At 41.5% G+C, this 21770-nt stretch overlaps 1 protein-coding gene across 1 annotated transcript; it reads left to right on the top strand.

The window, feature by feature from the left end:
- The first annotated feature begins 18 nt into the window (after nt 1-18).
- Nucleotides 19-21507, top strand: large2 (LARGE xylosyl- and glucuronyltransferase 2). Its single transcript, XM_054615907.1, is given in 15 exon segments — nt 19-141; nt 5615-5825; nt 5828-5901; nt 7560-7642; nt 9122-9245; nt 12147-12318; nt 12624-12728; nt 12813-12925; nt 15840-15965; nt 16754-16909; nt 17621-17784; nt 18236-18514; nt 19022-19168; nt 19274-19469; nt 20613-21507. Coding segments are annotated over 15 exon segments (2271 nt in total). The 3' UTR covers nt 20811-21507.
- The last annotated feature ends 263 nt before the right edge of the window (nt 21508-21770 follow it).

The raw sequence follows: 21770 nt of genomic DNA, 5'->3' as shown, positions 1-21770 counted from the left end.
CAGAGCCGCCGTCCCATCATGAACCTGCTGTGCCGCGGCCGCCTGAAGCTGCTGGTGGCGTCGCTCACGGCCGTGGTCCTGCTCACCTGGCTCTACCTGCTGGCCGGAAACCTGGAGAGTGAGTACAAGACCCGAGAGCTCGTTAGAGTCTAGAGCTCGTTAGAGTCTAGAGCTCGTTAGAGTCTAGAGCCTGTTAGAGTCTAGAGCCTGTTAGAGTCTAGAGCCTGTTAGAGTCTAGAGCCTGTTAGAGTCTAGAGCCTCTAGAGTCTAGAGCCTGTTAGAGTCTAGAGCTCGTTAGAGTCTAGAGCCTGTTAGAGTCTAGAGCTCGAGTCTAGAGCCTCTAGAGCCTTAGAGTCTAGAGTCTAGAGCTAGAGCCTGTTAGAGTCTAGAGCTAGAGCTAGAGCCTGTTAGAGTCTAGAGCCTGTTAGAGTCTAGAGCCTGTTAGAGTCTAGAGCCTGTTAGAGTCTAGAGCCTGTTAGAGTCTAGAGCCTGTTAGAGTCTAGAGCTCTAGAGTCTAGAGCCTTAGAGTCTAGAGCCTGTTAGAGTCTAGAGCTCGTTAGAGTCTAGAGCCTGTTAGAGTCTAGAGCTCGTTAGAGTCTAGAGCCTGTTAGAGTCTAGAGCTCGTTAGAGTCTAGAGCTCGTTAGAGTCTAGAGCCTGTTAGAGTCTAGAGCTCTGTTAGAGTCTAGAGCCTGTTAGAGTCTAGAGCTCGTTAGAGTCTAGAGCCTGTTAGAGTCTAGAGCTCGTTAGAGTCTAGAGCTTAGAGTCTAGAGCTCGTTAGAGTCTAGAGCCTGTTAGAGTCTAGAGCCTTAGTTAGAGTCTAGAGCCTAGAGCCTAGAGTCTAGAGCTGTTAGAGTCTAGAGCCTGTTAGAGTCTAGAGCCTTAGAGTCTAGAGAGTCTAGAGCCTGTTAGAGTCTAGAGCCTGTTAGAGTCTAGAGCTAGAGTCTAGAGCCTGTTAGAGTCTAGAGCTCGTTAGAGTCTAGAGCCTGTTAGAGTCTAGAGCTCGTTAGAGTCTAGAGCTCGTTAGAGTCTAGAGCCTGTTAGAGTCTAGAGCCTGTTAGAGTCTAGAGCCTGTTAGAGTCTAGAGCTCGTTAGAGTCTAGAGCTCGTTAGAGTCTAGAGCTCTAGAGTCTAGAGCCTTAGAGTTAGAGTCTAGAGTCTAGAGCTGTTAGAGTCTAGAGCCTGTTAGAGTCTAGAGCCTGTTAGAGTCTAGAGCCTGTTAGAGTCTAGAGCTCGTTAGAGTCTAGAGCCTGTTAGAGTCTAGAGCCTGTTAGAGTCTAGTCTTAGAGTCTAGAGCCTGTTAGAGTCTAGAGCCTGTTAGAGTCTAGAGCCTGTTAGAGTCTAGAGCTCGTTAGAGTCTAGAGCCTGTTAGAGTCTAGAGCTCGTTAGAGTCTAGAGCTCGTTAGAGTCTAGAGCCTGTTAGAGTGGTGAAACGAGTTCTGCCCGGCGATAACTCATTATTTAACCTCGCTGTGTCGTTTTCATGGAAGCCTTGTTGGAAAAGGTCAGAGTCTGATTGTTACTGAAAGCCTGGAGCCGTGGGTTCTGGTTTGGGTCGGAGAGTGTCTCAGGAATCCAACCAGCCAGAAAACATCAATTACCAGACTCTCTATTTACGACTCGGCTCGATTCCTCTTCGATCCGACTATTATCTTTAATTTTTAAACACGGGGAGATTATGTTCTGATTCATTCTGAAGAGGACGCAGTCAGCACTTTGTGTTCGGATTGCAGCAGCTCGGAGAATTTCTTTAGCACAACGTTTCCTGGAAGAGCTTTTATAACAAAACACACACACACACACACACACACACACACACACACACACACACACACACACACACACACACACACACACAGTGAAGGTTAGCAGTGAAACAGGTTTTGGTCACTCTATCCCTCCTCTCCATTTCAGAATAGCTTTTTTTGGCTTGACCATAGTACAGTATACACACAACACAGTAACAGGATCTATACAGTAAACACACTGTTGTAAAATTAGGTTTATGATGCCAGTATCATAATTCAAATGTCTTACACATTACTGTATTATATATATATATATAGTATATATATATACTGTACACAGTGGTGCAGAGTAACAAAGTACATTTATAGTTGTGCAATTCTGAGGTTCTTGAATCCTCACTTTACATTTCTACTCCCCTACAGCTACTTTCTAGTTAAAACATTTAAATACTTTTTTGAATGAGTTTATAAAATGCATTTCAGTAAATTTAACCACTAAACAGTATAAATAGTTCCATCTCAGCCAGCTTCAACAATCATTTTCTGCATGCATGTAAATGCATCTGTAACAGTTGTACATTTACACAACACTATATACAATATACAACACAAATGGTAGAAAAATAAATAATGAAAAGCATATATATATATATATATATATATACATATATGTATATAAATCAGACAGGCGATCCAGACTCAGAAGCAGCGTCTTTCCTTCCTCGTCGCCGTCTTCTCCTCTCGCCCTCAGATTAGGGTGTGAACATTCCCAGCATGCCTCACTTCAGCTGTGGGCCAGCTGCTGCTCCGACAGGGTCAGACAGAGAAAGTGAAGAAGAAGAAGAAGAAGAAGAAGAAAAAATAATAGGCGATGATAAAGATATAGACATAGAGAGATGGATGAGAAGAAGAAAAATGTGCTCATTGTAGTTTTTATCAAACAAACAGGAGGAAATAGTGACTTTATTGGGACTATTTTCAGCGGCGGATGGGTGTTTTTGTCTGTGATGCATTAATGTTTTTGCAAATTAAAATAATCAGAAGAAAACATTTTCTTTGTGGTTAAAGATGAGGCGACGGAAATCAAACCCTAACTGCTCTGTTGTGTTGATGGTTGTTAGTCAGAAGGAACATCGCAGGAAATGAACTCGACGTGTTACACAAGAGCCTCAAACTGAAGCGGCTCTGTTTAACGCTATTTATCTCTGAGGGTTTTATGATTGAAAAAGCTTCAACCTGCAATCATTTTATCTTTTGGGCCACTTGTTCACCAGAAAACAACAACATTCACATATGACATTTTTAAAGTTTCTTATTTCCACATTTATCAGTCACAAAGCATCATGATGATTCATTGTGTTTGTGTGGGTGAAGAATCTCTTTTAGCTCTGGTTTTGGTCTCCACCAACCAAGAAAAATATCTCTCTGGCTCTCTTTAGATTATAAAAATACAAAACAATTCAATTCAATTCAGTTTATTTTTTATTCCCAGAATCACAAATTACGAATTTGCCTCAGAGGGCTTTACAATCTGTGCACATGTGGCATCCTCTGTCCTTCCCTCACATCTTTAGCAAACAGGAAAAACTTTCCTAAAAACCCCTTTAACAGGGATTTAAAGGAAGAAACCTATGGGAGAACGACAGAGGAGGGATCCTTCTCCCAATGGACAGAATGCAATAGATGTCATGTGTACAGAATGAACAGCATAACAGAGATACAACACATTCAATGTATATGACATAAATGATTCATATAATAAGACTACTTATAATAACAGCAGCAATTATTACAGTAGAATTATAGCCATGAAAATAGGGATAGTAATGTGACTAATAATAATAATGGAAGTAGCAGTGGGTGTCAGTCGGCTCACAGCAGGAGGCACGACTACGGTCCAGGTACCACAACGATTCATGGAAACCTGCAGAGCGAGAAAGCAAAAGGGCTTCAGGGTGGAAGTAAAGCTAAAATGCTTAATGGTACAGGTAATAGTAATAGTAATGTGACTAGTAATAATAATAATGGTGGTAGCAGTCGGTGTCAGCAGGGCCGTAGCAGGATGCACATCCACGGTCCAGGTACAGCCACGATTTATAGAAGCCTGCGAAGCGAGAAAGCACAAAGACTCCAGGGTAGAAGCAAGTCAATAAGCGTAATAGTACAGGCAATAATAATAGTAATGTGACTAATAATGATAGTGGTAGTAGTAGTGGGTGTCAGCAGGGCCTCAGTCGGTGGCACGATGACAGTCCAAATATAACCCCGACTCCTGGGAACCTGCGAGGCGAGAAAGCACAAGAACTCCGGGGAAGAAGCAAAATCAGTAATGTGCATAAATAGGAGATTAATACATAAAGAAGGAGGGAGAGAGGAGGAGAGTGGTGAGCTCAGCGTATCCTAGGTAGTCCCCCTGTCTAGGCATATAGCAGCATATCTAGGGGCTGGACCAAGGCCAACCTGAACCAGCCCTAACTATAAACCTGAACCAGCCCTAACTATAAGCGCTATCAAAAAGGAAGGTCTTAAGCCTGCTCTTGAAAGTGGTGAGTGTGTCTGCCCCCGGACTGAAACTGGAACCTGGTTCCACAGAAGAGGAGCCTGATAACTGAAGGCTCTGGCTCCCATCCTACTTTTATATACTCTAGGAACCACAAGTAACCCTGCATTGATTGAGCGCAGCTCTCTAGTTGGGTAATATGGAACTATAAGTTCCTTAAGATAAGACGGTGCCTGACCAGTTAGAGCTTTGTAGGTAAGTAAAAGAATTTTAAATTCTATTCTTGATTTAACAGGGAGCCAGTGCAGAGAAGCTAATACTGGAGTAATATGATCTCTTTTCTTAGTTTTTGTTAGAACACGTGCTGCAGCATTCTGGATCAACTGTAAAGATCTAAGAGACCTATTAGAGCAGCCTGATAATAAGGAGTTACAGTAATCTAGTCTAGAGGTAACAAATGCATGAACTAGTTTTTCTGCATCACTTTGAGACAGGATTTGCCTGATTTTCGCAATGTTACGTAAATGGAATAAGTACAGGAATCAGCACTGTATTTATTCCCTTTATTGCACAAAAATCTTGTCTCTATGAAGTCTATGAGACTTCCACATCTTTAAACCTGTTATTCGATGTCTTTAATCCTTAAACTAGAAGATTTTTCTACAAATTTTAAGGCATTTAAAGTAGTTAAATGCTTCTATTATATGTATTTATTTCTAAAACACAAAGACAGTCACACAGTTGACACAGAACATGACAATAATATTGTTCTGTTTTGGTTTATGTGCTCATTAAAACAGTTGTTAACAATCAGTTCACTAGTTGCGGTCAGCTGTTTTTTAATGCTCCTGTTGATGTTAATATATATTTTCTGACGCTCTGAGTCAAAGAGCTCTGCTGCACGTCCACTTTATTCAAAACACATTCATCTCAGCGAGCACGTAAAGTGTCTTCAGTAACAAACTCACTGTGGGAATGTTCACACCCCAGTCTGTCAGAAAGAGAGCGAGGGCTGCAGGAAGGGGAGGAAAGAGGAGAAGAAGGAGAAGAAGAAGAAGAAGAAGTGTGACGAGCTCGTTTGGAGTGTTAGGTTCAAGAGAACGCGTCTTTCACAAACTCTCTGCAGAGTGAAACCAGAAAAACATGACAGCGTGTGATGTCACCTCGAGGTTTGTGAAGTGGTGATTTGACACCTGGAGGTCGGGTTTACTCTTCCTGTCAGCAGACGCCGTCATCGATATGCTGACATGAAACTCCAGATGTTCATGTTGATGAAAACATCTGCAATGGTTCAGTGACTTCATGCGACTTTATGCAGATGAAGGTTTAGTATTTATTAATGAGTCCGTGTGTTTGATTCCCTCCGCAGACGGCCGCTCCCTCCTCCTCGCTCCGTGCCTCGCCGACACCCCGGCGTCCCAGGTCCTGGAGCGGGCCGTGCTGGAGTCGCGGGTTCGAGAGGTGGAGGAAGAGAACCGGCGGATCCGGCTGCAGCTCAGCCAATACGCAAGGCGCCGCCGGCCACCGCCACGGTAACTATGGCAACCAGCAGTGGGGGGCCTCGGCGGACACGGGGCCCGATACGGGGACAACACGGCCGAGGAGAAGAACAACCACACGGAGTGTCCTCGATCGCCCACCGTCCAGAAGTGTGAGGTCACATAAACAAATACACAACAATTATACATAAACATAATACACAACAACAATACACAACAATTCTACATAAACATAATACACAACAACAATACACAACAATTATACATAAACATAATACACAACAATTATACATAAACACAACAATTATACATAAACATAATACACAACAATTATACATAAACATAATACACAACAATTATACATAAACATAATACACAACAATTATACACAACAATTATACATAAACATAATACACAACAACAATACACAACAATTATACATAACAACAATACACAACAATTATACATAAACATAATACACAACAACAATACACAACAATTATACATAAACATAATACACAACAATTATACATAAACGTAATACACAACAACAATACACAACAACAATACACAACAATTATACATAAACATAATACACAACAATAATACATAATACACAACAACAATACACAACAATTATACATAAACATAATACACAACAATTATACACAAACATAATACACAACAATAATACACAACTGCTAACGTTACTAGCTCTCCTCCTGTTAGCCGTCAGCGGTGCTGCTAACGTTACTAGCTCTCCTCCTGTTAGTCGTTAGTGGTGCTGCTACTGTTACTAGCTCTCCTCCTGTTAGCCGTTAGCGGTGCTGCTAACGTTACTAGCTCTCCTCCTGTTAGTCGTTAGCGGTGCTGCTAACGTTACTAGCTCTCCTCCTGTTAGCCGTTAGCGGTGCTGCTAACGTTACTAGCTCTCCTCCTGTTAGCCGTTAGCGGTGCTGCTAACGTTACTAGCTCTCCTGTTGGTTTAAACACAGATTGGTTGTTTACAATGTAACATTATCAGAGATCAGAGACTAGAGAAGCATAAATGAAGTCCTGATCTCATGTTTTACTGAATATTGGAGGATAACGATCGTCAGGAAAACTTTATTCACACTGTGACGGTTAACGGTAGAACGGTAGAATGTAAGACGAAAGAAAGCCAAGAGGTGAGCTTTATAAGTTTGTCACCTGCAGGCCACCGTAGCGCCACCTATCAGTGCTGGTCACTGCTGGTCACTGCCAGAGGTCACTAAAGGTCACAGCTCTCCTGTGCATCACCACTGTTTCCAAACGAAGGCGACGCCACACATTATTATGATCGATAAAAGCTTCCAATAGAAGGTTTGTGTGTCTTATTTCCTGTAAACACACCAGCGCTCCTCAGCCAATCACAGCTCTTCATACTGACTAATCGATGAAGGAGCGAGGAGCGGAGTTGACGGGGACTGAAATGGGAGCGAGCACACTCTCTCTTTGAAGTTCTTCTCCAGCCTTTGAGCTCTGAACTTTTCAAAGACTTGTGCTGCTGAACAGCGAGCGAGGTGAAATCAGACATTTGTGGTCGGGGCTAAATGTGAAATTTCCCATCAGAGGAGGAGAGTGAATGTCCTCGGTGGAGTGACGTTCTCAGGGTGAACCGCTCCGAAGCTGGAGCTTTTTCTTTTATTTATTCACAGAAGCAAAAAATAAACTAAGGTGTTGATTGTTGTGTTCAGGTGTTTTTCACGACATTTTGCTAAAACAGGACCTGATTCAGAGACAGGATGTGTGAGCGTGTGAAGGTGTTGAACTTCCTGTCTGCTGTCTCCACAGCTGATCCATGTAGCGTGCGTTTGTGCCGGTCACAACGCCAGCAGAGACGTCGTCACGCTGGTCAAGTCCGTCCTCTTTCACAGGTGAGTCCACTGACTCCTCCCCCTTTCTCTCTCTCTTCTTCAGCTTCGTCCTCCTCTCTTTGAGGCTGAAGTGGACGTGGCTATAACCTGGATTTTTTTAACAGGCCTTGAAGTCGTTGAATAGTAGCAAACTTGGATAAAAAAAAAATGAAGACAAGATTTTAAAGTAAAACATTTTATGCAGCACTTTAAATCATAAAAAACTCATCATATTCTACCAATCCAGGAAAAGTGTCAAATTATAAAGTATCTGTATTTTTGAATGTTTACGTGAGATGATTTACAGGTAAAAAATAAATAATAATTATATGGAGCCGGGGGAGGGGAGTCATATTCAGAGATTCACAGATTAAAGTGACATATTTAGATCAAATAAAACTCTTACTCTCGTTTGGACACAGCTGACACGATAAATACTTAATTACTTAAATAAGTACGTAATTAAAAAAACAATAAAACAAAATCATAGAAATAGAAAGTCCAGGAAAATAACAGGGAGTGGTGGATGAAAATAAAAAGCGTTTTATCATTTCTCAAAATCAGTAATAGATACAGATATAATTTATTCTTTTTAATAAATCATCAGTGTTTTTTGTGGGATGAGGTCGATCTGATGATTTTTACTCAGAGAATTTTCTAAAATGTAATGATTTATTCATCTCAGAGAATATATTTTATCATAAACTCAAGACTTTATTGATATTCTGAGTTTATTCTCTGAATACAGCCTCCCCCGGCTATTATCTTTTCTTTTTGTTGTTATTTTCTTTGCGTACAACGTCCATAAGACGCCGCCCTAGAAGAAATTATTTCAGGATCGAATAATGTTTTCTTTATTACATTTTTAAATGTGCAACAGTGAAGACACATCTGTCCTATTTCTGATTATTTTCATGTTTAAACTCTCCAGATTGATATGTTAAGAAGGTCGCAGTGTTCTCTGGATTTCTCCTGACCTCAGTAATCTCTGCTCTCGTGGATTTGTTCCTTTTTATAGATGCTCTTAAAGATTTAACATCCATGTAGTGGAGGGTTTTTCTCCTATATTTGACCCCCGCCTCTTTGATTTGATTAGTTTGAGAGTGAATGGAATGTTATTTTTTTATGTTAAACTGATTTAACTTGCTAATGAAACTCTGAGTGCTTCCTATTGTAGCAGAGTGAAGCTGAATGTCGCTGTGAGGCTTCACTCTGTCCGTCTCCGTCCCGGACAGACTGGTTCTCGTTGGTTTAAAGGTCATGCAGCCTGTTTTTAGATCCAGATCAAACTGATGTGTTTGTTAAAAAGCAACAAGTAAAGCTGGTCGATGGTCTGAGGTGGTTTAAGGCGGCTTTAGCTGCCGATGCTTTTAGTCCAGAGCAGCCTAAATCTGCCAAACAGATGAGCTTTTATTGTGAAAAACAAAAGTCATGTCAGTGGAACATAATCTCCCCTTTTCTCTCGACCTTGACGTCTCTTTTTTTCTTCCCATTCCTCAGGAGGAATCCTCTCCACTTTCACTTTATCACCGACACCGTAGCCCATCGGATCCTGAGCGCCCTGTTTCAGTCCTGGATGGTCCCGTCTGTGCAAGTCAGCTTCTACGATGCAGATGAACTCAAGGTACACAAAGTCCACGTATCTCCGTTCTGCCAGGACTCTGTTAGGACTCTGTTAGGACTCTGTTAGGACTCTGTTAGGACTCTGGACTCTTAGGACTCTGTCTAGGTCAGGACTCTGTCTGTCAGGACTCTGTCAGGACTCTTACAGGACTCTGTTAGGACTCTGTTAGGACTCTGTTAGGACTCTGTCAGGACTCTTACAGGACTCTGTCAGGACTCTGTTAGGACTCTGTTAGGACTCTGTTAGGACTCTGTTAGGACTCTTACAGGACTCTGTCAGGACTCTGTTAGGACTCTGTTAGGACTCTTACAGGACTCTGTTAGGACTCTTACAGGACTCTGTTAGGACTCTATTAGGACTCTGTCACTCTGTTCTGTCAGGACTCTGTTAGGACTCTATTAGGACTCTGTTAGGACTCTGTTAGGACTCTGTTAGGACTCTTTTAGGACTCTGTCAGGACTCTTACAGGACAAGGTGAGACAAAGTCAGATGCATCAAAGAGAATCCTCCGAAGCAGCAGCAGCAGTCAGACGTATTTTTAAATCCTCCTTTAACCGACGGGATTCGGCTTTAACGCGGCTTCAAAGAGCGAGAGACATCAATGAGAGAAGAGCTGGGTTCAGACGCATCACTAATGCTGAAACAGAAGGTCACAGCGCGTCTTCATGTGTCTGTCACGCGGTGCGTTACATTAAGGCAGATCAGAGGACTGTTTAACGGGATGTGACGGAGGGTCGATCTCCAGTTTGGCCTCCATTTAGACTGACGAGATGAATTTAAAATGAAGATCCTGTAGGTCAGATTATAATACGTAGCATCAAAAGTTTATATATAGATATTTATCTAATATTTCTTATATTGTGTCCACACCTATTTGTGTTAAAATGTTGGACAGAATATTAGAAACACCTTACAGCACATGTAACACAGTCCAATAAATGCAGGGTGGAACAGTTTGGATGAACTTTTCTGTCACTTATATGTAATATTATTAAGTGTCTTAAAGCTGCATTCTCTCTCCTGTCCACCAGGGGGCGACTCCTCTGGTTGTATAGAAGTCTATGAGAAAATGACTCTACTTCTCTCTTGATTTATTCCCTCAGTAAACATTGTAAACATGAGTTTATGGTCTCAATCTCTAGTTTCAAGTCTTCTTCAATACAGCATGATGTTCATTTAGTAAATGATGCTCCATTTAGAGTCAAACAGACCATAAAGCAGGGGATGCTTTAGGGCGGGGCTACACACTGATTGACAGGTCTCTACTACAGCGTTGTCCAGTCTGGGAGTCTGTGTTTTCGTTATTAGTAACATTTTGGTCACCTTAATTGTTTTTATTCAGGGTTCAGTTGTACTTATTTCCAGCCTCTTGTGTCACTTCAGGTTGCAAAAAGTCAAAAAAGCAAGATGGCGACGGCCAAAATGCCGAGGTTGAGGCTTCAGAAAACCTATTCCACTAACCGATGGGTGACGTCACCATGACTACCGCCACTTCCTATTTACAGTCTGAGATTAGCATCGATACTGACCTTATTAAGCTGTTGTTAAGATCAGATGTTGATTAAATGTGACCGATCTCCATTTAATCAATGATCAGTTAAATATTTGTATTATTCAAAAACAACCTTCGCTTTAGTAAAGTTATTGTTTATTATTAGATCATTTATTTTATTTTATTTTTATATTAATTGACGTAAGAATTTAATTCGGATTAAATAAATATATTTTAAGAAGGGTTAGGGTAAAAATAGTCTTAATATCAATTTAGGAAAAAACAATCGTTACTCGTCGGTATACAATCAGATCGGCAATCAGCACAAAGCCTACTTGGTGTAGAATGTGGAACCTGATGGCGGTGCCAAAGCAAAAGGGATTCATCCTCTGGGTAGCACGAATATCCAACACAGAGTCTAGTGACTGAGGAAAACGCTTTAATTCATTCATGTATCCAACGCTGAACTCAGAAAGACGGATTGAAGAATAGAAGCCCTCTAACAAAAGTGAGCTGAGGTCACATTTAACTTTAGAGAAAAAGTATGAAGCTGTCAGCAGATTATTAAAAATACACTGCAAGGTTAAATCTGATACACAAGGTTCCTACCCAACAACAGTAGATAAATGCTCCAGAGAAACCTTGTATCCATTAACCTTGTACAGTGTGTGGTGACAGGTATAGAGCCGTGCATCAACCTTAATGTTGCTGTCAATGTAAACATGACAATCACCGGGGGGGGTAAGAAGGTTTTCACTTGACAGCAACAATCTGTAATTGAGTTGGACGAGCTGTTGAAACACTTTACTCCCAAAGTCAAGTAGTCAAGTGACACTTCAGCAGAAAAAACAGCAAATCATTTATTTTAACATCAACTTGATGAATGTTCTCCTGAGAGTGATGCGACTGTAAGGTGTGTGTGTGTGTGTGTGTGTGTGTGTGTGTGTGTGTGTGTGTGTGTGTGTGTGTGTGTGTGTGTGTGTGTGTGTGTGTGTGTGTGTGTGTGTGTGTGTGTGTGTGTGTGTGTGTGTCCTGAACAATGAGCCCTTTGTGCCGTCAGACTCTCCGACCTGCAGCCTCTCTCTTCGGTTTCCATTAACTTGCACTAAACTGTGGAGAAACAGACGAGACTCTTAAGCCGATTATATTTGCAGATGATGCACTTATGCACATCCAATTACTGTGAATCAAGAGAATTCATTAAAAAAGACACTATTTGCACAAACACACACACGCGTTGACGCTTTGCCAAAATTCTGCTGAATGTGTCTTTGTGTGAGCCCACACACCGAACGCTGCTCGCGTATAATGAACTCTGTCAGCCGGCGGAGGAGTGAAAACAAAAGGATGGTTTGTTAAGAAACGCAGAGATGGAACCTGAAGATGTTCTCGTGTTCTTGTCGTTTCAGTCCGAGGTGTCGTGGATACCAAACAAACACTACTCAGGTATTTACGGCTTGATGAAGCTGACGCTAACCAAAGCTTTGCCCGCCGACCTGTCCAAGGTCATCGTCCTGGACACGGACATCACCTTCGCCACCGACATCGCCGAGCTCTGGGGCATCTTCAGGAAGTTCACCGGTGAGACCTTCTGTTTTTCAATGTTCTTTTAAACAGAACATGTCAAATATTTGAAAGGTTTTTGAGTAAAGTGAGGATCAGTTGTGCAAAAATGGAGAAATCTGATTTATGTCGCCAAATGTTTGTCTTACATTTTTAATTACATGATGCATTTAAGAGTTTAGGTCAAAAATAGGCCACAATCATTTACAGAAAATATGATACAGTATTTTTCCAGATTGTTGCTCATTTTAGGACTTCTTTTTGTGAAACTGAAGGAAACGTTTTTATAACTGAATAACTTATCAGTGCTGTTGTTGTTCCAGATAAACAGGTGATCGGCCTGGTGGAGAACCAGAGCGACTGGTACCTGGGGAACCTGTGGAAGAACCACAAACCCTGGCCCGCACTGGGACGCGGCTTCAACACAGGTAAGGACTGGTTTAACTGGACGGAAACCAGCTGACCTGAGATCTGTGAGACGCGTTATCAGTCACTTCCTGCTTTTCTTCCAGGCGTCATCCTTCTCTACTTGGAGCGACTGCGGCGGATCGGATGGGAGCAGATGTGGCGTCTGACGGCCGAGAGGGAGCTGATGAGCATGCTCAGTACATCGCTGGCTGATCAGGTAAGGGACACCTTCATCACGCTAAGGATGCTGGGAAATGTTTTATGTGTTTGAGGAAGAGGAAACCTGAATGTTAGGACCAATCCTAAACTCCTATCTCACAGACTTTAATGCATGTGACAACAAACTCTGTGAGGGTTTAGTTCTGTCCGTCATCATCATCTCTGCAGACTTTGCCTGAGGGAATTACCCATAATTCATAGCGTAGTGACGTTAAACACATAAAAAATGTAAACAAAGAGGACGAAACATGGCTGTTCAGCCCGGTGTATTACATTTATTCAGAAACATTAAGGATTAAAGATGGAACATAAAACTGAAATCAGAGGAATGGAAGCAAAGATGATATTAAACATTATATTTCATATTTTCATATAACGAGTGAATAGATCATTTGAAATCACCTCTCATCTTGTGAGGAAAGAGTCTGGAAGAGGTTCAAATAAGGGAGTAAAAAATATAAAATAATGACCCACAATTGTACATAACATGTTGTGTCGTTGTCATGGTAACGTGATATGTTGCAGCAAAGAGCCGTCCCATTAGTATTTACATCATTTCAAGCCCTTACAGACTTTCACACTCAAACATTTAACAGGTTTGTGGACCACAGTGGCACTGGAGCAAAGGTCAGGGGTCACCGTCAAGTTCATCTCCGCCACAAATAACCGTTTAATTGATTATTGTAGTCCTAAAATGACACTGGGATTAAAAAAATATATAAAATCATAAAGAAACAGTACAATTTACATCTTTCAAGATTCATGTGGTCTCTATTGTACTTCTTTTGTCTGATAAATCTTTGATTTAGCAAATCAGATACATCATGGAATATTTAGAAAAGACTGTGTGCTGTTCTGTCTTCTTCATGTGTCATAAAACAACAACATGAACACATAATCTGAACCAGTGGCACCAAAATTGCACAAAAATCATCTCATTTGTTCAAACATATTTATTCTTGTGTCCAGAAAAATTGTGTGTAAACAATTATTATCGTAAAAGATGCGTCACGAAACAAACCCTGAGGTTTCTGCCTCTTTCTTTGCCGTTAAGGTATTTTTTTGTTTCCCTGTTCTTCTGTGAGGCTTCGGACAGAGGACGTCGTACGCTGCACAGATTGTAAAGCCCTCGGAGGCAGATTTGTGATTTGTGATTAAAAAAAAAAGAAAAGACAATGTTCTGGTGATCATGACTCAGCAGGAAATCTGTCCCGTGGTTTCCAGAGATCTCAGTGTGTGTGTGAGTGTCGGACAGATGTCAACTTTTCACAACGGGAAACATAAACGCCGTCGTTCTCTGCGAGAGTTGTCTCAGTAAAAGTGATGGATTTGTTTTAATGGCTGAACGTTCTCATGAGCCAACTGTCTCCGGCAGTTTGTCTGAGACACTGAAGCTGCAAAAAACACAAAACACTCTCATTTAGTTTCTAACAGCCGAGAGATTCAGAAATACAAGTTCATCGAAATCCATTAACTGCTCTTTTATTTTTGCATAAATTACAAGACACCAGTGTTTTTCATACATATTCAGGTCTTACATGTACAAAGCATGTGGAGAAATAAAGTAAAAACAATATATATACAACATAATTCAGCACCATATTCCTTTTTATATATACATCACCTGCTCTTTTATATTTTGTATACATTTTCAAATCCATACATGCATAAAGATGTTTCATACATATCCAGTTCTTGCATTTATAGAGGATTTGGAGAAAAAAACTTAGTAAAAGGAAAAACGATCCCAGGCTTTCTCCAAATAAGTTGTTTTACATTTAAAGTGACATCTCAATCTTTGTTCATCATCCATATATTTACAAAATGTACTTTTATTTTTATCTAGATTAATTGAAATTAAGGTTTAGTCCATATTTGGTCATCCACCTGCCCTTTTTAAATCCACACAAACCAATATTCATACTTTTGATTATAAATAAAGCCTCACTAAACCGTTGCTTTAGACCAAGAACCAATATTTACTTTATCCCAGATACATATTTCTCATCAACCTACTTTCATCCAACACCAGCACTAGTATCAGAGAAAAAAGTTAAGAAGATATATAATAATAGATTATTTATTGAAGATAAGAAAAGGATAAGATAACAGTATAGATTTCAAAAAAGTCTGACAAAACAATCTTATCTCAAAGATAATTTTATCAGCCGATGATTTCCAAAGTCAAAAATGAACTGAAACGCTCACTAACTGCAAGAAATGAACAGAAACAAACACCTCTTATAACAACACTGTCAGTTACAACATAGAGTGCTTTAAATGTATATACATTTAATTCAATTTGATTTATATAACAAAAAACCCAAATCTGTTTCAAAGCATATGACATCCAACCTTTGAAACTCCAGCACAATTTAAAAGGAAACCTTTTAACCGGTTAAAAAAAAGATATAATTAAGAATGTAGTAATTAATGAAACCTTTGTGTAACGGACAACAACCAGACTGCCACCCTGTCTGGATGTAATACCGTCTTCTTTTAAATCAGGAATGATCTAAAATGTTTGCTCCTAAAGGACGACTGCATCAGTTTCATCTGAACTGTTCGTTATGAAAACGAGATGTTTCTTTGCTCTCGGCCTGTTTACAGTCACACATCAGATCTCCGTGTGTTTGTGGAGCTTCGACCAGCGACCTTCGTTACATCTTTAGTTTCTGCACCCGGGGAGTCGGCCTCTGCAAACAACCCGCTGCACAAATAAAAGCTGAGGTTGCCATGGAACCAGAGAGACGTCGAGGCTCCTCTCTCTTAGAAAGAAGTGATGAGTCATCACGCGGTGACTCATCACTTCTGGAAACCTGTAGTGTCCCCGACAGTCCACATGCGGAGGTCACCAGTAGAACCAGTGGAGCTGCTGTCTGAGCTGTGGTCTGTCCTCTCTCTGTGTGCAGGACATCTTCAACGCCTTCATAAAGCAGAACCCCGTCCTGGTGCACCAGCTGCCCTGCTTCTGGAACGTCCAGCTGTCCGATCACACTCGCTCCGAGCAGTGCTACACCGAGGTGTCCGACCTCAAGGTACGCTCACGTTTATAGAGATATATATATATATATATATATATATATATACACATTTATACATTTATCCACGTCAGTCAATCATCCAGAATTGAATTGTTCTCAGGGTTCATCAGTGTGGAGTCTTTGGCTGAATACTAACATCTTATTTTTCAGGATTTTTATGCATAATTCCATGTATTCAGTGGAGAAAAATCTTCTTTTTTCAGGGAATGTCACCCAGTTTGTAATATATAAATATATTGCAATACTTTCATCAGTTGGCCACATTATGAACGTGGCTGTTTTTAGTTTAATTCGGCCCAAATGACATGATTTGTTTGGCGTCACAGATACCATTTTTGGGGGATTTGATTTATTGATGTTAAAAGAATTCCTACAAAAATAACACAGAAAAATGTTTCTAAAATACATAAACCACCCGAGAAAGTGGATTTAGGGAAAATTTAAAATCCTCATCATGCCAATTTAAAAACGCGTAAAAAATCAACATATTGGTTATTTTCTCTGTAAAGCGTCTGATGATCAAAACCTCAAGAGTTTCCCCATGTTTTCTAAAAATGGATATCCCATCTGCATAATATCTAGTTTGAGGGTAAACCAGTTTCCCATATTGTCTTCTAAAGAAGGATCCTTTACATTAACACTTTAGGAACATTTGTCCTGATGTTTAGAATATCACTCAGAACTAAAACAATAATTATCCCCGTGTGGCCTTCAGATAATAATCAGAAAGTCTCTCTCAAACTGAGACACTGGAGTCGGTGCAGTAAACGCTGTGGTTGCAGGTGATCCACTGGAACTCTCCGAAGAAGCTCCGAGTGAAGAACAAACACGTGGAGTTCTTCAGGAACCTCTACCTGACCTTCCTGGAGTACGACGGGAACCTGCTGAGACGAGAGCTGTTCGGCTGCCCGAGTCAGGCCAGTCCAGAGAGCGTCCAGGTGAGAGACATAAATACAGTTTTACTGACGATCGTTATCCTCCAATATTCAGTCAAATGTGAGATAATTTATGCTTTTCTAGTAGCCGATCTCTGATTATGTTACATTGTAAGATCAGCTGCTATAATCAAACAACAAAGGGATCTGTATCTGACAATATGGATCATCATTGATCAATAATTAGACGTGATCAGGAATCCAAAAGTTATATTTGCTCCCTTTTTTCTTTTTTGCTGATCAGATCCGCGAGTTTAATGACCTGTTGCACCGTTATATCTCACTTTAATGTGGAGCCTGGCCGATGCTCAATTTCCACGACATTTTTTATTATTACATATAAACATTTTTAACATAATCACAGAAACACTTTCAGAAAGGATCCCAAATTAAAAAATGTCATTTTTGGCAGGATAATAACTAGTGATTATTAACTGAGCAGCAGAAGTGTTCAGATTTGCCTATTCTGGCTAACGATCCCTATTCATTTAGCTGGTATAATTGGTTGTGTTGTGCTTACAGTCCAGGGTGAAAAAATAAGCATAATTCAGTGTGAAGCAACAAAGTGGAAGGAAAGAACTGGAAATGATCATCTGAAGGATTTCTCTCTAAAAGAAAAAAGTCTCCTAAAAAGAAACCACTGAAATGTTTCGTTGTTTTGGACGTTTGAAAGACGTCTTCAGATCCTTGATCAGCGTTGTGTCGTCTCCTCAGCTGCAGGCGGCTCTGGAGGAGCTCGACGAGGACGACCAGTGTTACGACTTCCGTCGGGAGCGGCTCACCGTTCACAGAGTTCACCTCTACTTCCTGCAGTACGAGTACACGCCGGCCGAGGACGACACCGACATCACGCTGGTGGCCCAGCTCTCCATGGACAGGTACCCCACCAAAACCGTCCAATCCACCCTTCAGTAACTTCACAGCTTCACAGCTTCAGAAACAACAGACCGTGGAAACAGCAGTGGAGAACGACTAGGTCCATTGTAGCTTTCTATCATATCACATGAACTTCATCAGGAGTTTCCTGAGTACTTACATCCCCAATTCCATGACGACTGGGAAAACATCTGCTGATGAAGATCATGATATGATCCAAAGGTCTTACAACTACTAAATTGACCTCATAGTGAGATCATTTACTCAACTCAATTGCTGCTTTTCTTATTTCCTGCCTAATATCAGTAATTTTACTCTCCATCATCCCTGCTACTGCTAAAAGTCAAGTGATTGATTGTTTTGCTAATTGATTCTTTGACCATAATGTCAACAGTAAACTGAATATATTATTTCTCAATAATGAACATGTGACTGTATCTGCTCCTTCTTCAGGCTGCAGATGCTGGAGGCCATCTGTAAGCACTGGGAGGGCCCCATCAGCCTGGCGCTCTACATGTCCGACGCCGAGGCTCAGCAGTTCCTCCGCTACGCTCAGGCCTCCGAGGTCCTCAAGAACCGCAAGAACGTGGGCTACCACATCGTCTACAAGGAGGGCCAGTTCTACCCCGTCAACCTGGTGAGGAACGTGGCCCTGAAGAACGCCAACACGCCGTACGTGTTCCTGACGGACGTGGACTTCCTGCCGATGTACGGTCTCTACGATTACCTCAGGTACGACCAGGCCGTGGTAATAATGTAGAGAGAGTGGATGTTATGGTCTGTTTCCTTCAGTCACAAACCCAGAAACCTCAAACCAGCAGACATGTTAAGATTAAAAAAGTGATAACAGTAGTGATGCTCAGTTGAATGGACTCCGGTGAATATAATACAGTCATCTGCAAACAAGTTGATTCTAGCTAAGCCTGTTATTTTTCCTACTGATAAATAAAGTTTTTTGTTTTTGATATGAAATAAGCGATAAATACAGAAAAGTTCACTTTTAATCTTGCCTTTGTCTGCTGCCTGTCACCTCTGTCTCACCTGTGTCTCACCTGTGTCTCACCTGTGTCTCACCTCTGTCTCACCTGTGTCTCACCTCTGTCTCACCTGTGTCTCACCTCTGTCTCACCTGTGTCTCACCTGTGTCTCACCTCTGTCTCACCTGTGTCTCACCTCTGTCTCACCTCTGTCTCACCTGTGTCTCACCTGTGTCTCACCTGTCCTGCGTCCCCCCTACAGGAGGACTGTGGTGCAGCTGGACATGGCTCACACTAAGAAGGCTCTGGTGGTTCCAGCGTTCGAGACGCTTCGTTACCGTCTGTCCTTCCCTAAATCCAAAGCTGAGCTGCTCTCCATGCTGGACATGGGGACTCTCTACACCTTCAGGTACCTGGACACCAACAAACACACCACTCAATGCAACGAGCATCAGGGGAAACATTGTTCCAGCTAACAATATCATCAAATAATCTTTTCTCCTTGCCCCTCCAGGTATCATGTGTGGCCTAAAGGTCACGCTCCTACCGACTATGCCAAATGGCGGACAGCCACCACACCTTATAAGGTGGAGTGGGAGCCGGACTTCGAGCCGTACGTGGTGGTGAGGCGGGACTGTCCCGAGTACGACCAGCGCTTCGTGGGCTTCGGCTGGAACAAGGTGTCGCACGTCCTGGAGCTGGATGCACAGGTACGACTGGTGGACGGGACAGGCGCTTAATCAATGAGGGAGTTAAACAAACCTGTTGTTTAGTTGTGATCTCAGTCAGTGACACCATTGCTCTTATATATGTTGAAGCCAATGGATTTACAGAATCTCCACTGTGAGCTTTGTGGATGTCAGTTTCCTACACTACACCAGGTTTTGCTGTGATTTAATTGTAGTAAACTGCAAAAAATGCTGAAATAACATAATGCAGATTTGTAAAAAAGTCTGAATCTATGCTTTATCAGGTCTGTCAGAAAATGACAAGCAAACAACTGTTAAAATGCTTGTTTTCTGAATGGAGTTTGGATTGATAGGTAGGCTAGGCTATGCTAACATTGTAGTTTCTCCATCAAGACTCTAAATACCGTCATTTAGACATAAATACGGCAGCAATGTTTTTATTAATACCATAGACATTCTGTGCTTAATACACATACATTTATACATAGTGTGTCCGGTCTCCATACAGATGGCTTTTTTCACCATTTCTTATTCAGCCACATCAGGTGCATTGACGTTACTTGACGCTTGGTGTGAACACGGCATTATCTTATCTTTTAATGACTGAAATAGAAACTATGGTGTTAATTTAAAAGCTCTGAAGTCAGTTAACTCAGCGGCCATAGACCGTTCTGTTTTTATGAAATGTTTGACTTTGAAGTCATATTTAAAATCATATTGGCAACTTTAAACCAAAACGGACAATCCAGTATTTTGAATAAATCTCTTAACGACTAATATAATTGTCTTTGTTCTGATAAGGATTAAATGTGTTACTGCTAACCTCTTTAAAATGATATCTACATTGTTGTTGTTGGGTGGTTTATTATTTTCTCTCTGGGAGAAAACCAAACAGAAGTTTTATGATTGTTTTTATGACATACTTTACGATACATTCTTGTGACTTTTTTTTTATGACAAAGCAGAAAATAATCCTGAAAGTGAACGGTAATAATAAATTATGACTATGAGGGAATTCAAATAAAAAGAGCTTCTTCAGGTTTGTTTGGAGAAGCTGATGAGAAATGAACCTTTCAGATGTGTTGGAGTCAATAAATCTACGTGAGATGAGAAAAGTCGTATTCATTTCATGTTCTGTCGTCTCATCATTCTCTCGTTTTTCAGGAGTTCGACCTGATGGTCCTCCCCAACGCCTTCATGATCCACATGCCCCACGCCCCCAGTTTCGACATCTCCAAGTTCCGCTCCAGCTCCAGTTACCGCAACTGCCTGAACACCCTGAAGGACGAGTTCCACCAGGACCTGTCCAGGAAGTACGGCTCGGCGGCCCTCAAGTACCTCACGGCCCAGAGGACCATCTGAGGACCAGAGGCTGCTGAGAGCTGGAGAGTCCGTCAGGCCTTACGAGAGCTTCGGACACGAACTGACACGGCACGGCGCCGCGGCACACGGCGCCAACAATGACGGTAAAGCTTTACACGCCCTTTTGGAACATTCTCTGGGGCTCCTGTGCATTAATTCTCCAGTCGACTCCACCTCGAGGTGACCGAGAGGACGAGACGGAAAGAGCGGCGGTGGATTTCCTGAACGCAGGATTGGACTAATGTGGACGCTGACGGGACTAGCTTTAAGGCCGGGAAACAACAACCATATTCTTACAAACTTGTTCTGACAATCAGGGCTTTTTCTTCCAGAAGACGTGCGATGAAACGGTCCGTCCACGTGGACGTGAGGACCCAGATCTAAAGAAGTGAAGACTACATTTGAACGTTGTGTGTGTGAGGCCAGTCGAACTGGAGAAAGATTTCAGCCTTATCATCACGTTTCATGGTATTTACTGAGATATTTAATATTTTATTTCTTCTTTTTTTCTGTGTAAATCAGAACCAATGAATAAGGAACGTTGGCATTTACAATGTTTTGATTACGACTTTACACGAGAATCAGTTTATTTTTTTTGCTTTCTATATTTTCTGACCTCTTTGAAAGAAAAAAAATCCATTTCGACCTGGGCGAATAATTTCTGATTTCCTGTGAGCTTCAGGGATGTGCTCTCTCTCTGTCTCTGTGTGTGTGTGTGTGTGTGTGTGTGTGTGTGTGTGTGTGTGTGTGTGTGTGTGTGTGTGTGTGTGTGTGTGTGTGTGTGTGTGTGTGTGTGTGTGTGTGTGTGTGTGTGTGTGTGTGTGTGTGTGTGTGTGTGTGTGCTCGTCCTCATCACGCTTTCTGGCTTTGGTCTTGATCACGTCTTTGCTTGCATGTAAAGAGTTGCACTACACAGAAAATGGTCATTTTTCAGGTTTATGTTTTTTCGTCTTTCATCCC

This window comes from Anoplopoma fimbria, chromosome 2 (genome assembly GCF_027596085.1).
Source record: "Anoplopoma fimbria isolate UVic2021 breed Golden Eagle Sablefish chromosome 2, Afim_UVic_2022, whole genome shotgun sequence".
Taxonomy (NCBI): Eukaryota; Metazoa; Chordata; class Actinopteri; order Perciformes; family Anoplopomatidae; genus Anoplopoma; species Anoplopoma fimbria.
This window is presented reverse-complemented; position numbering and strand designations above follow the sequence as displayed.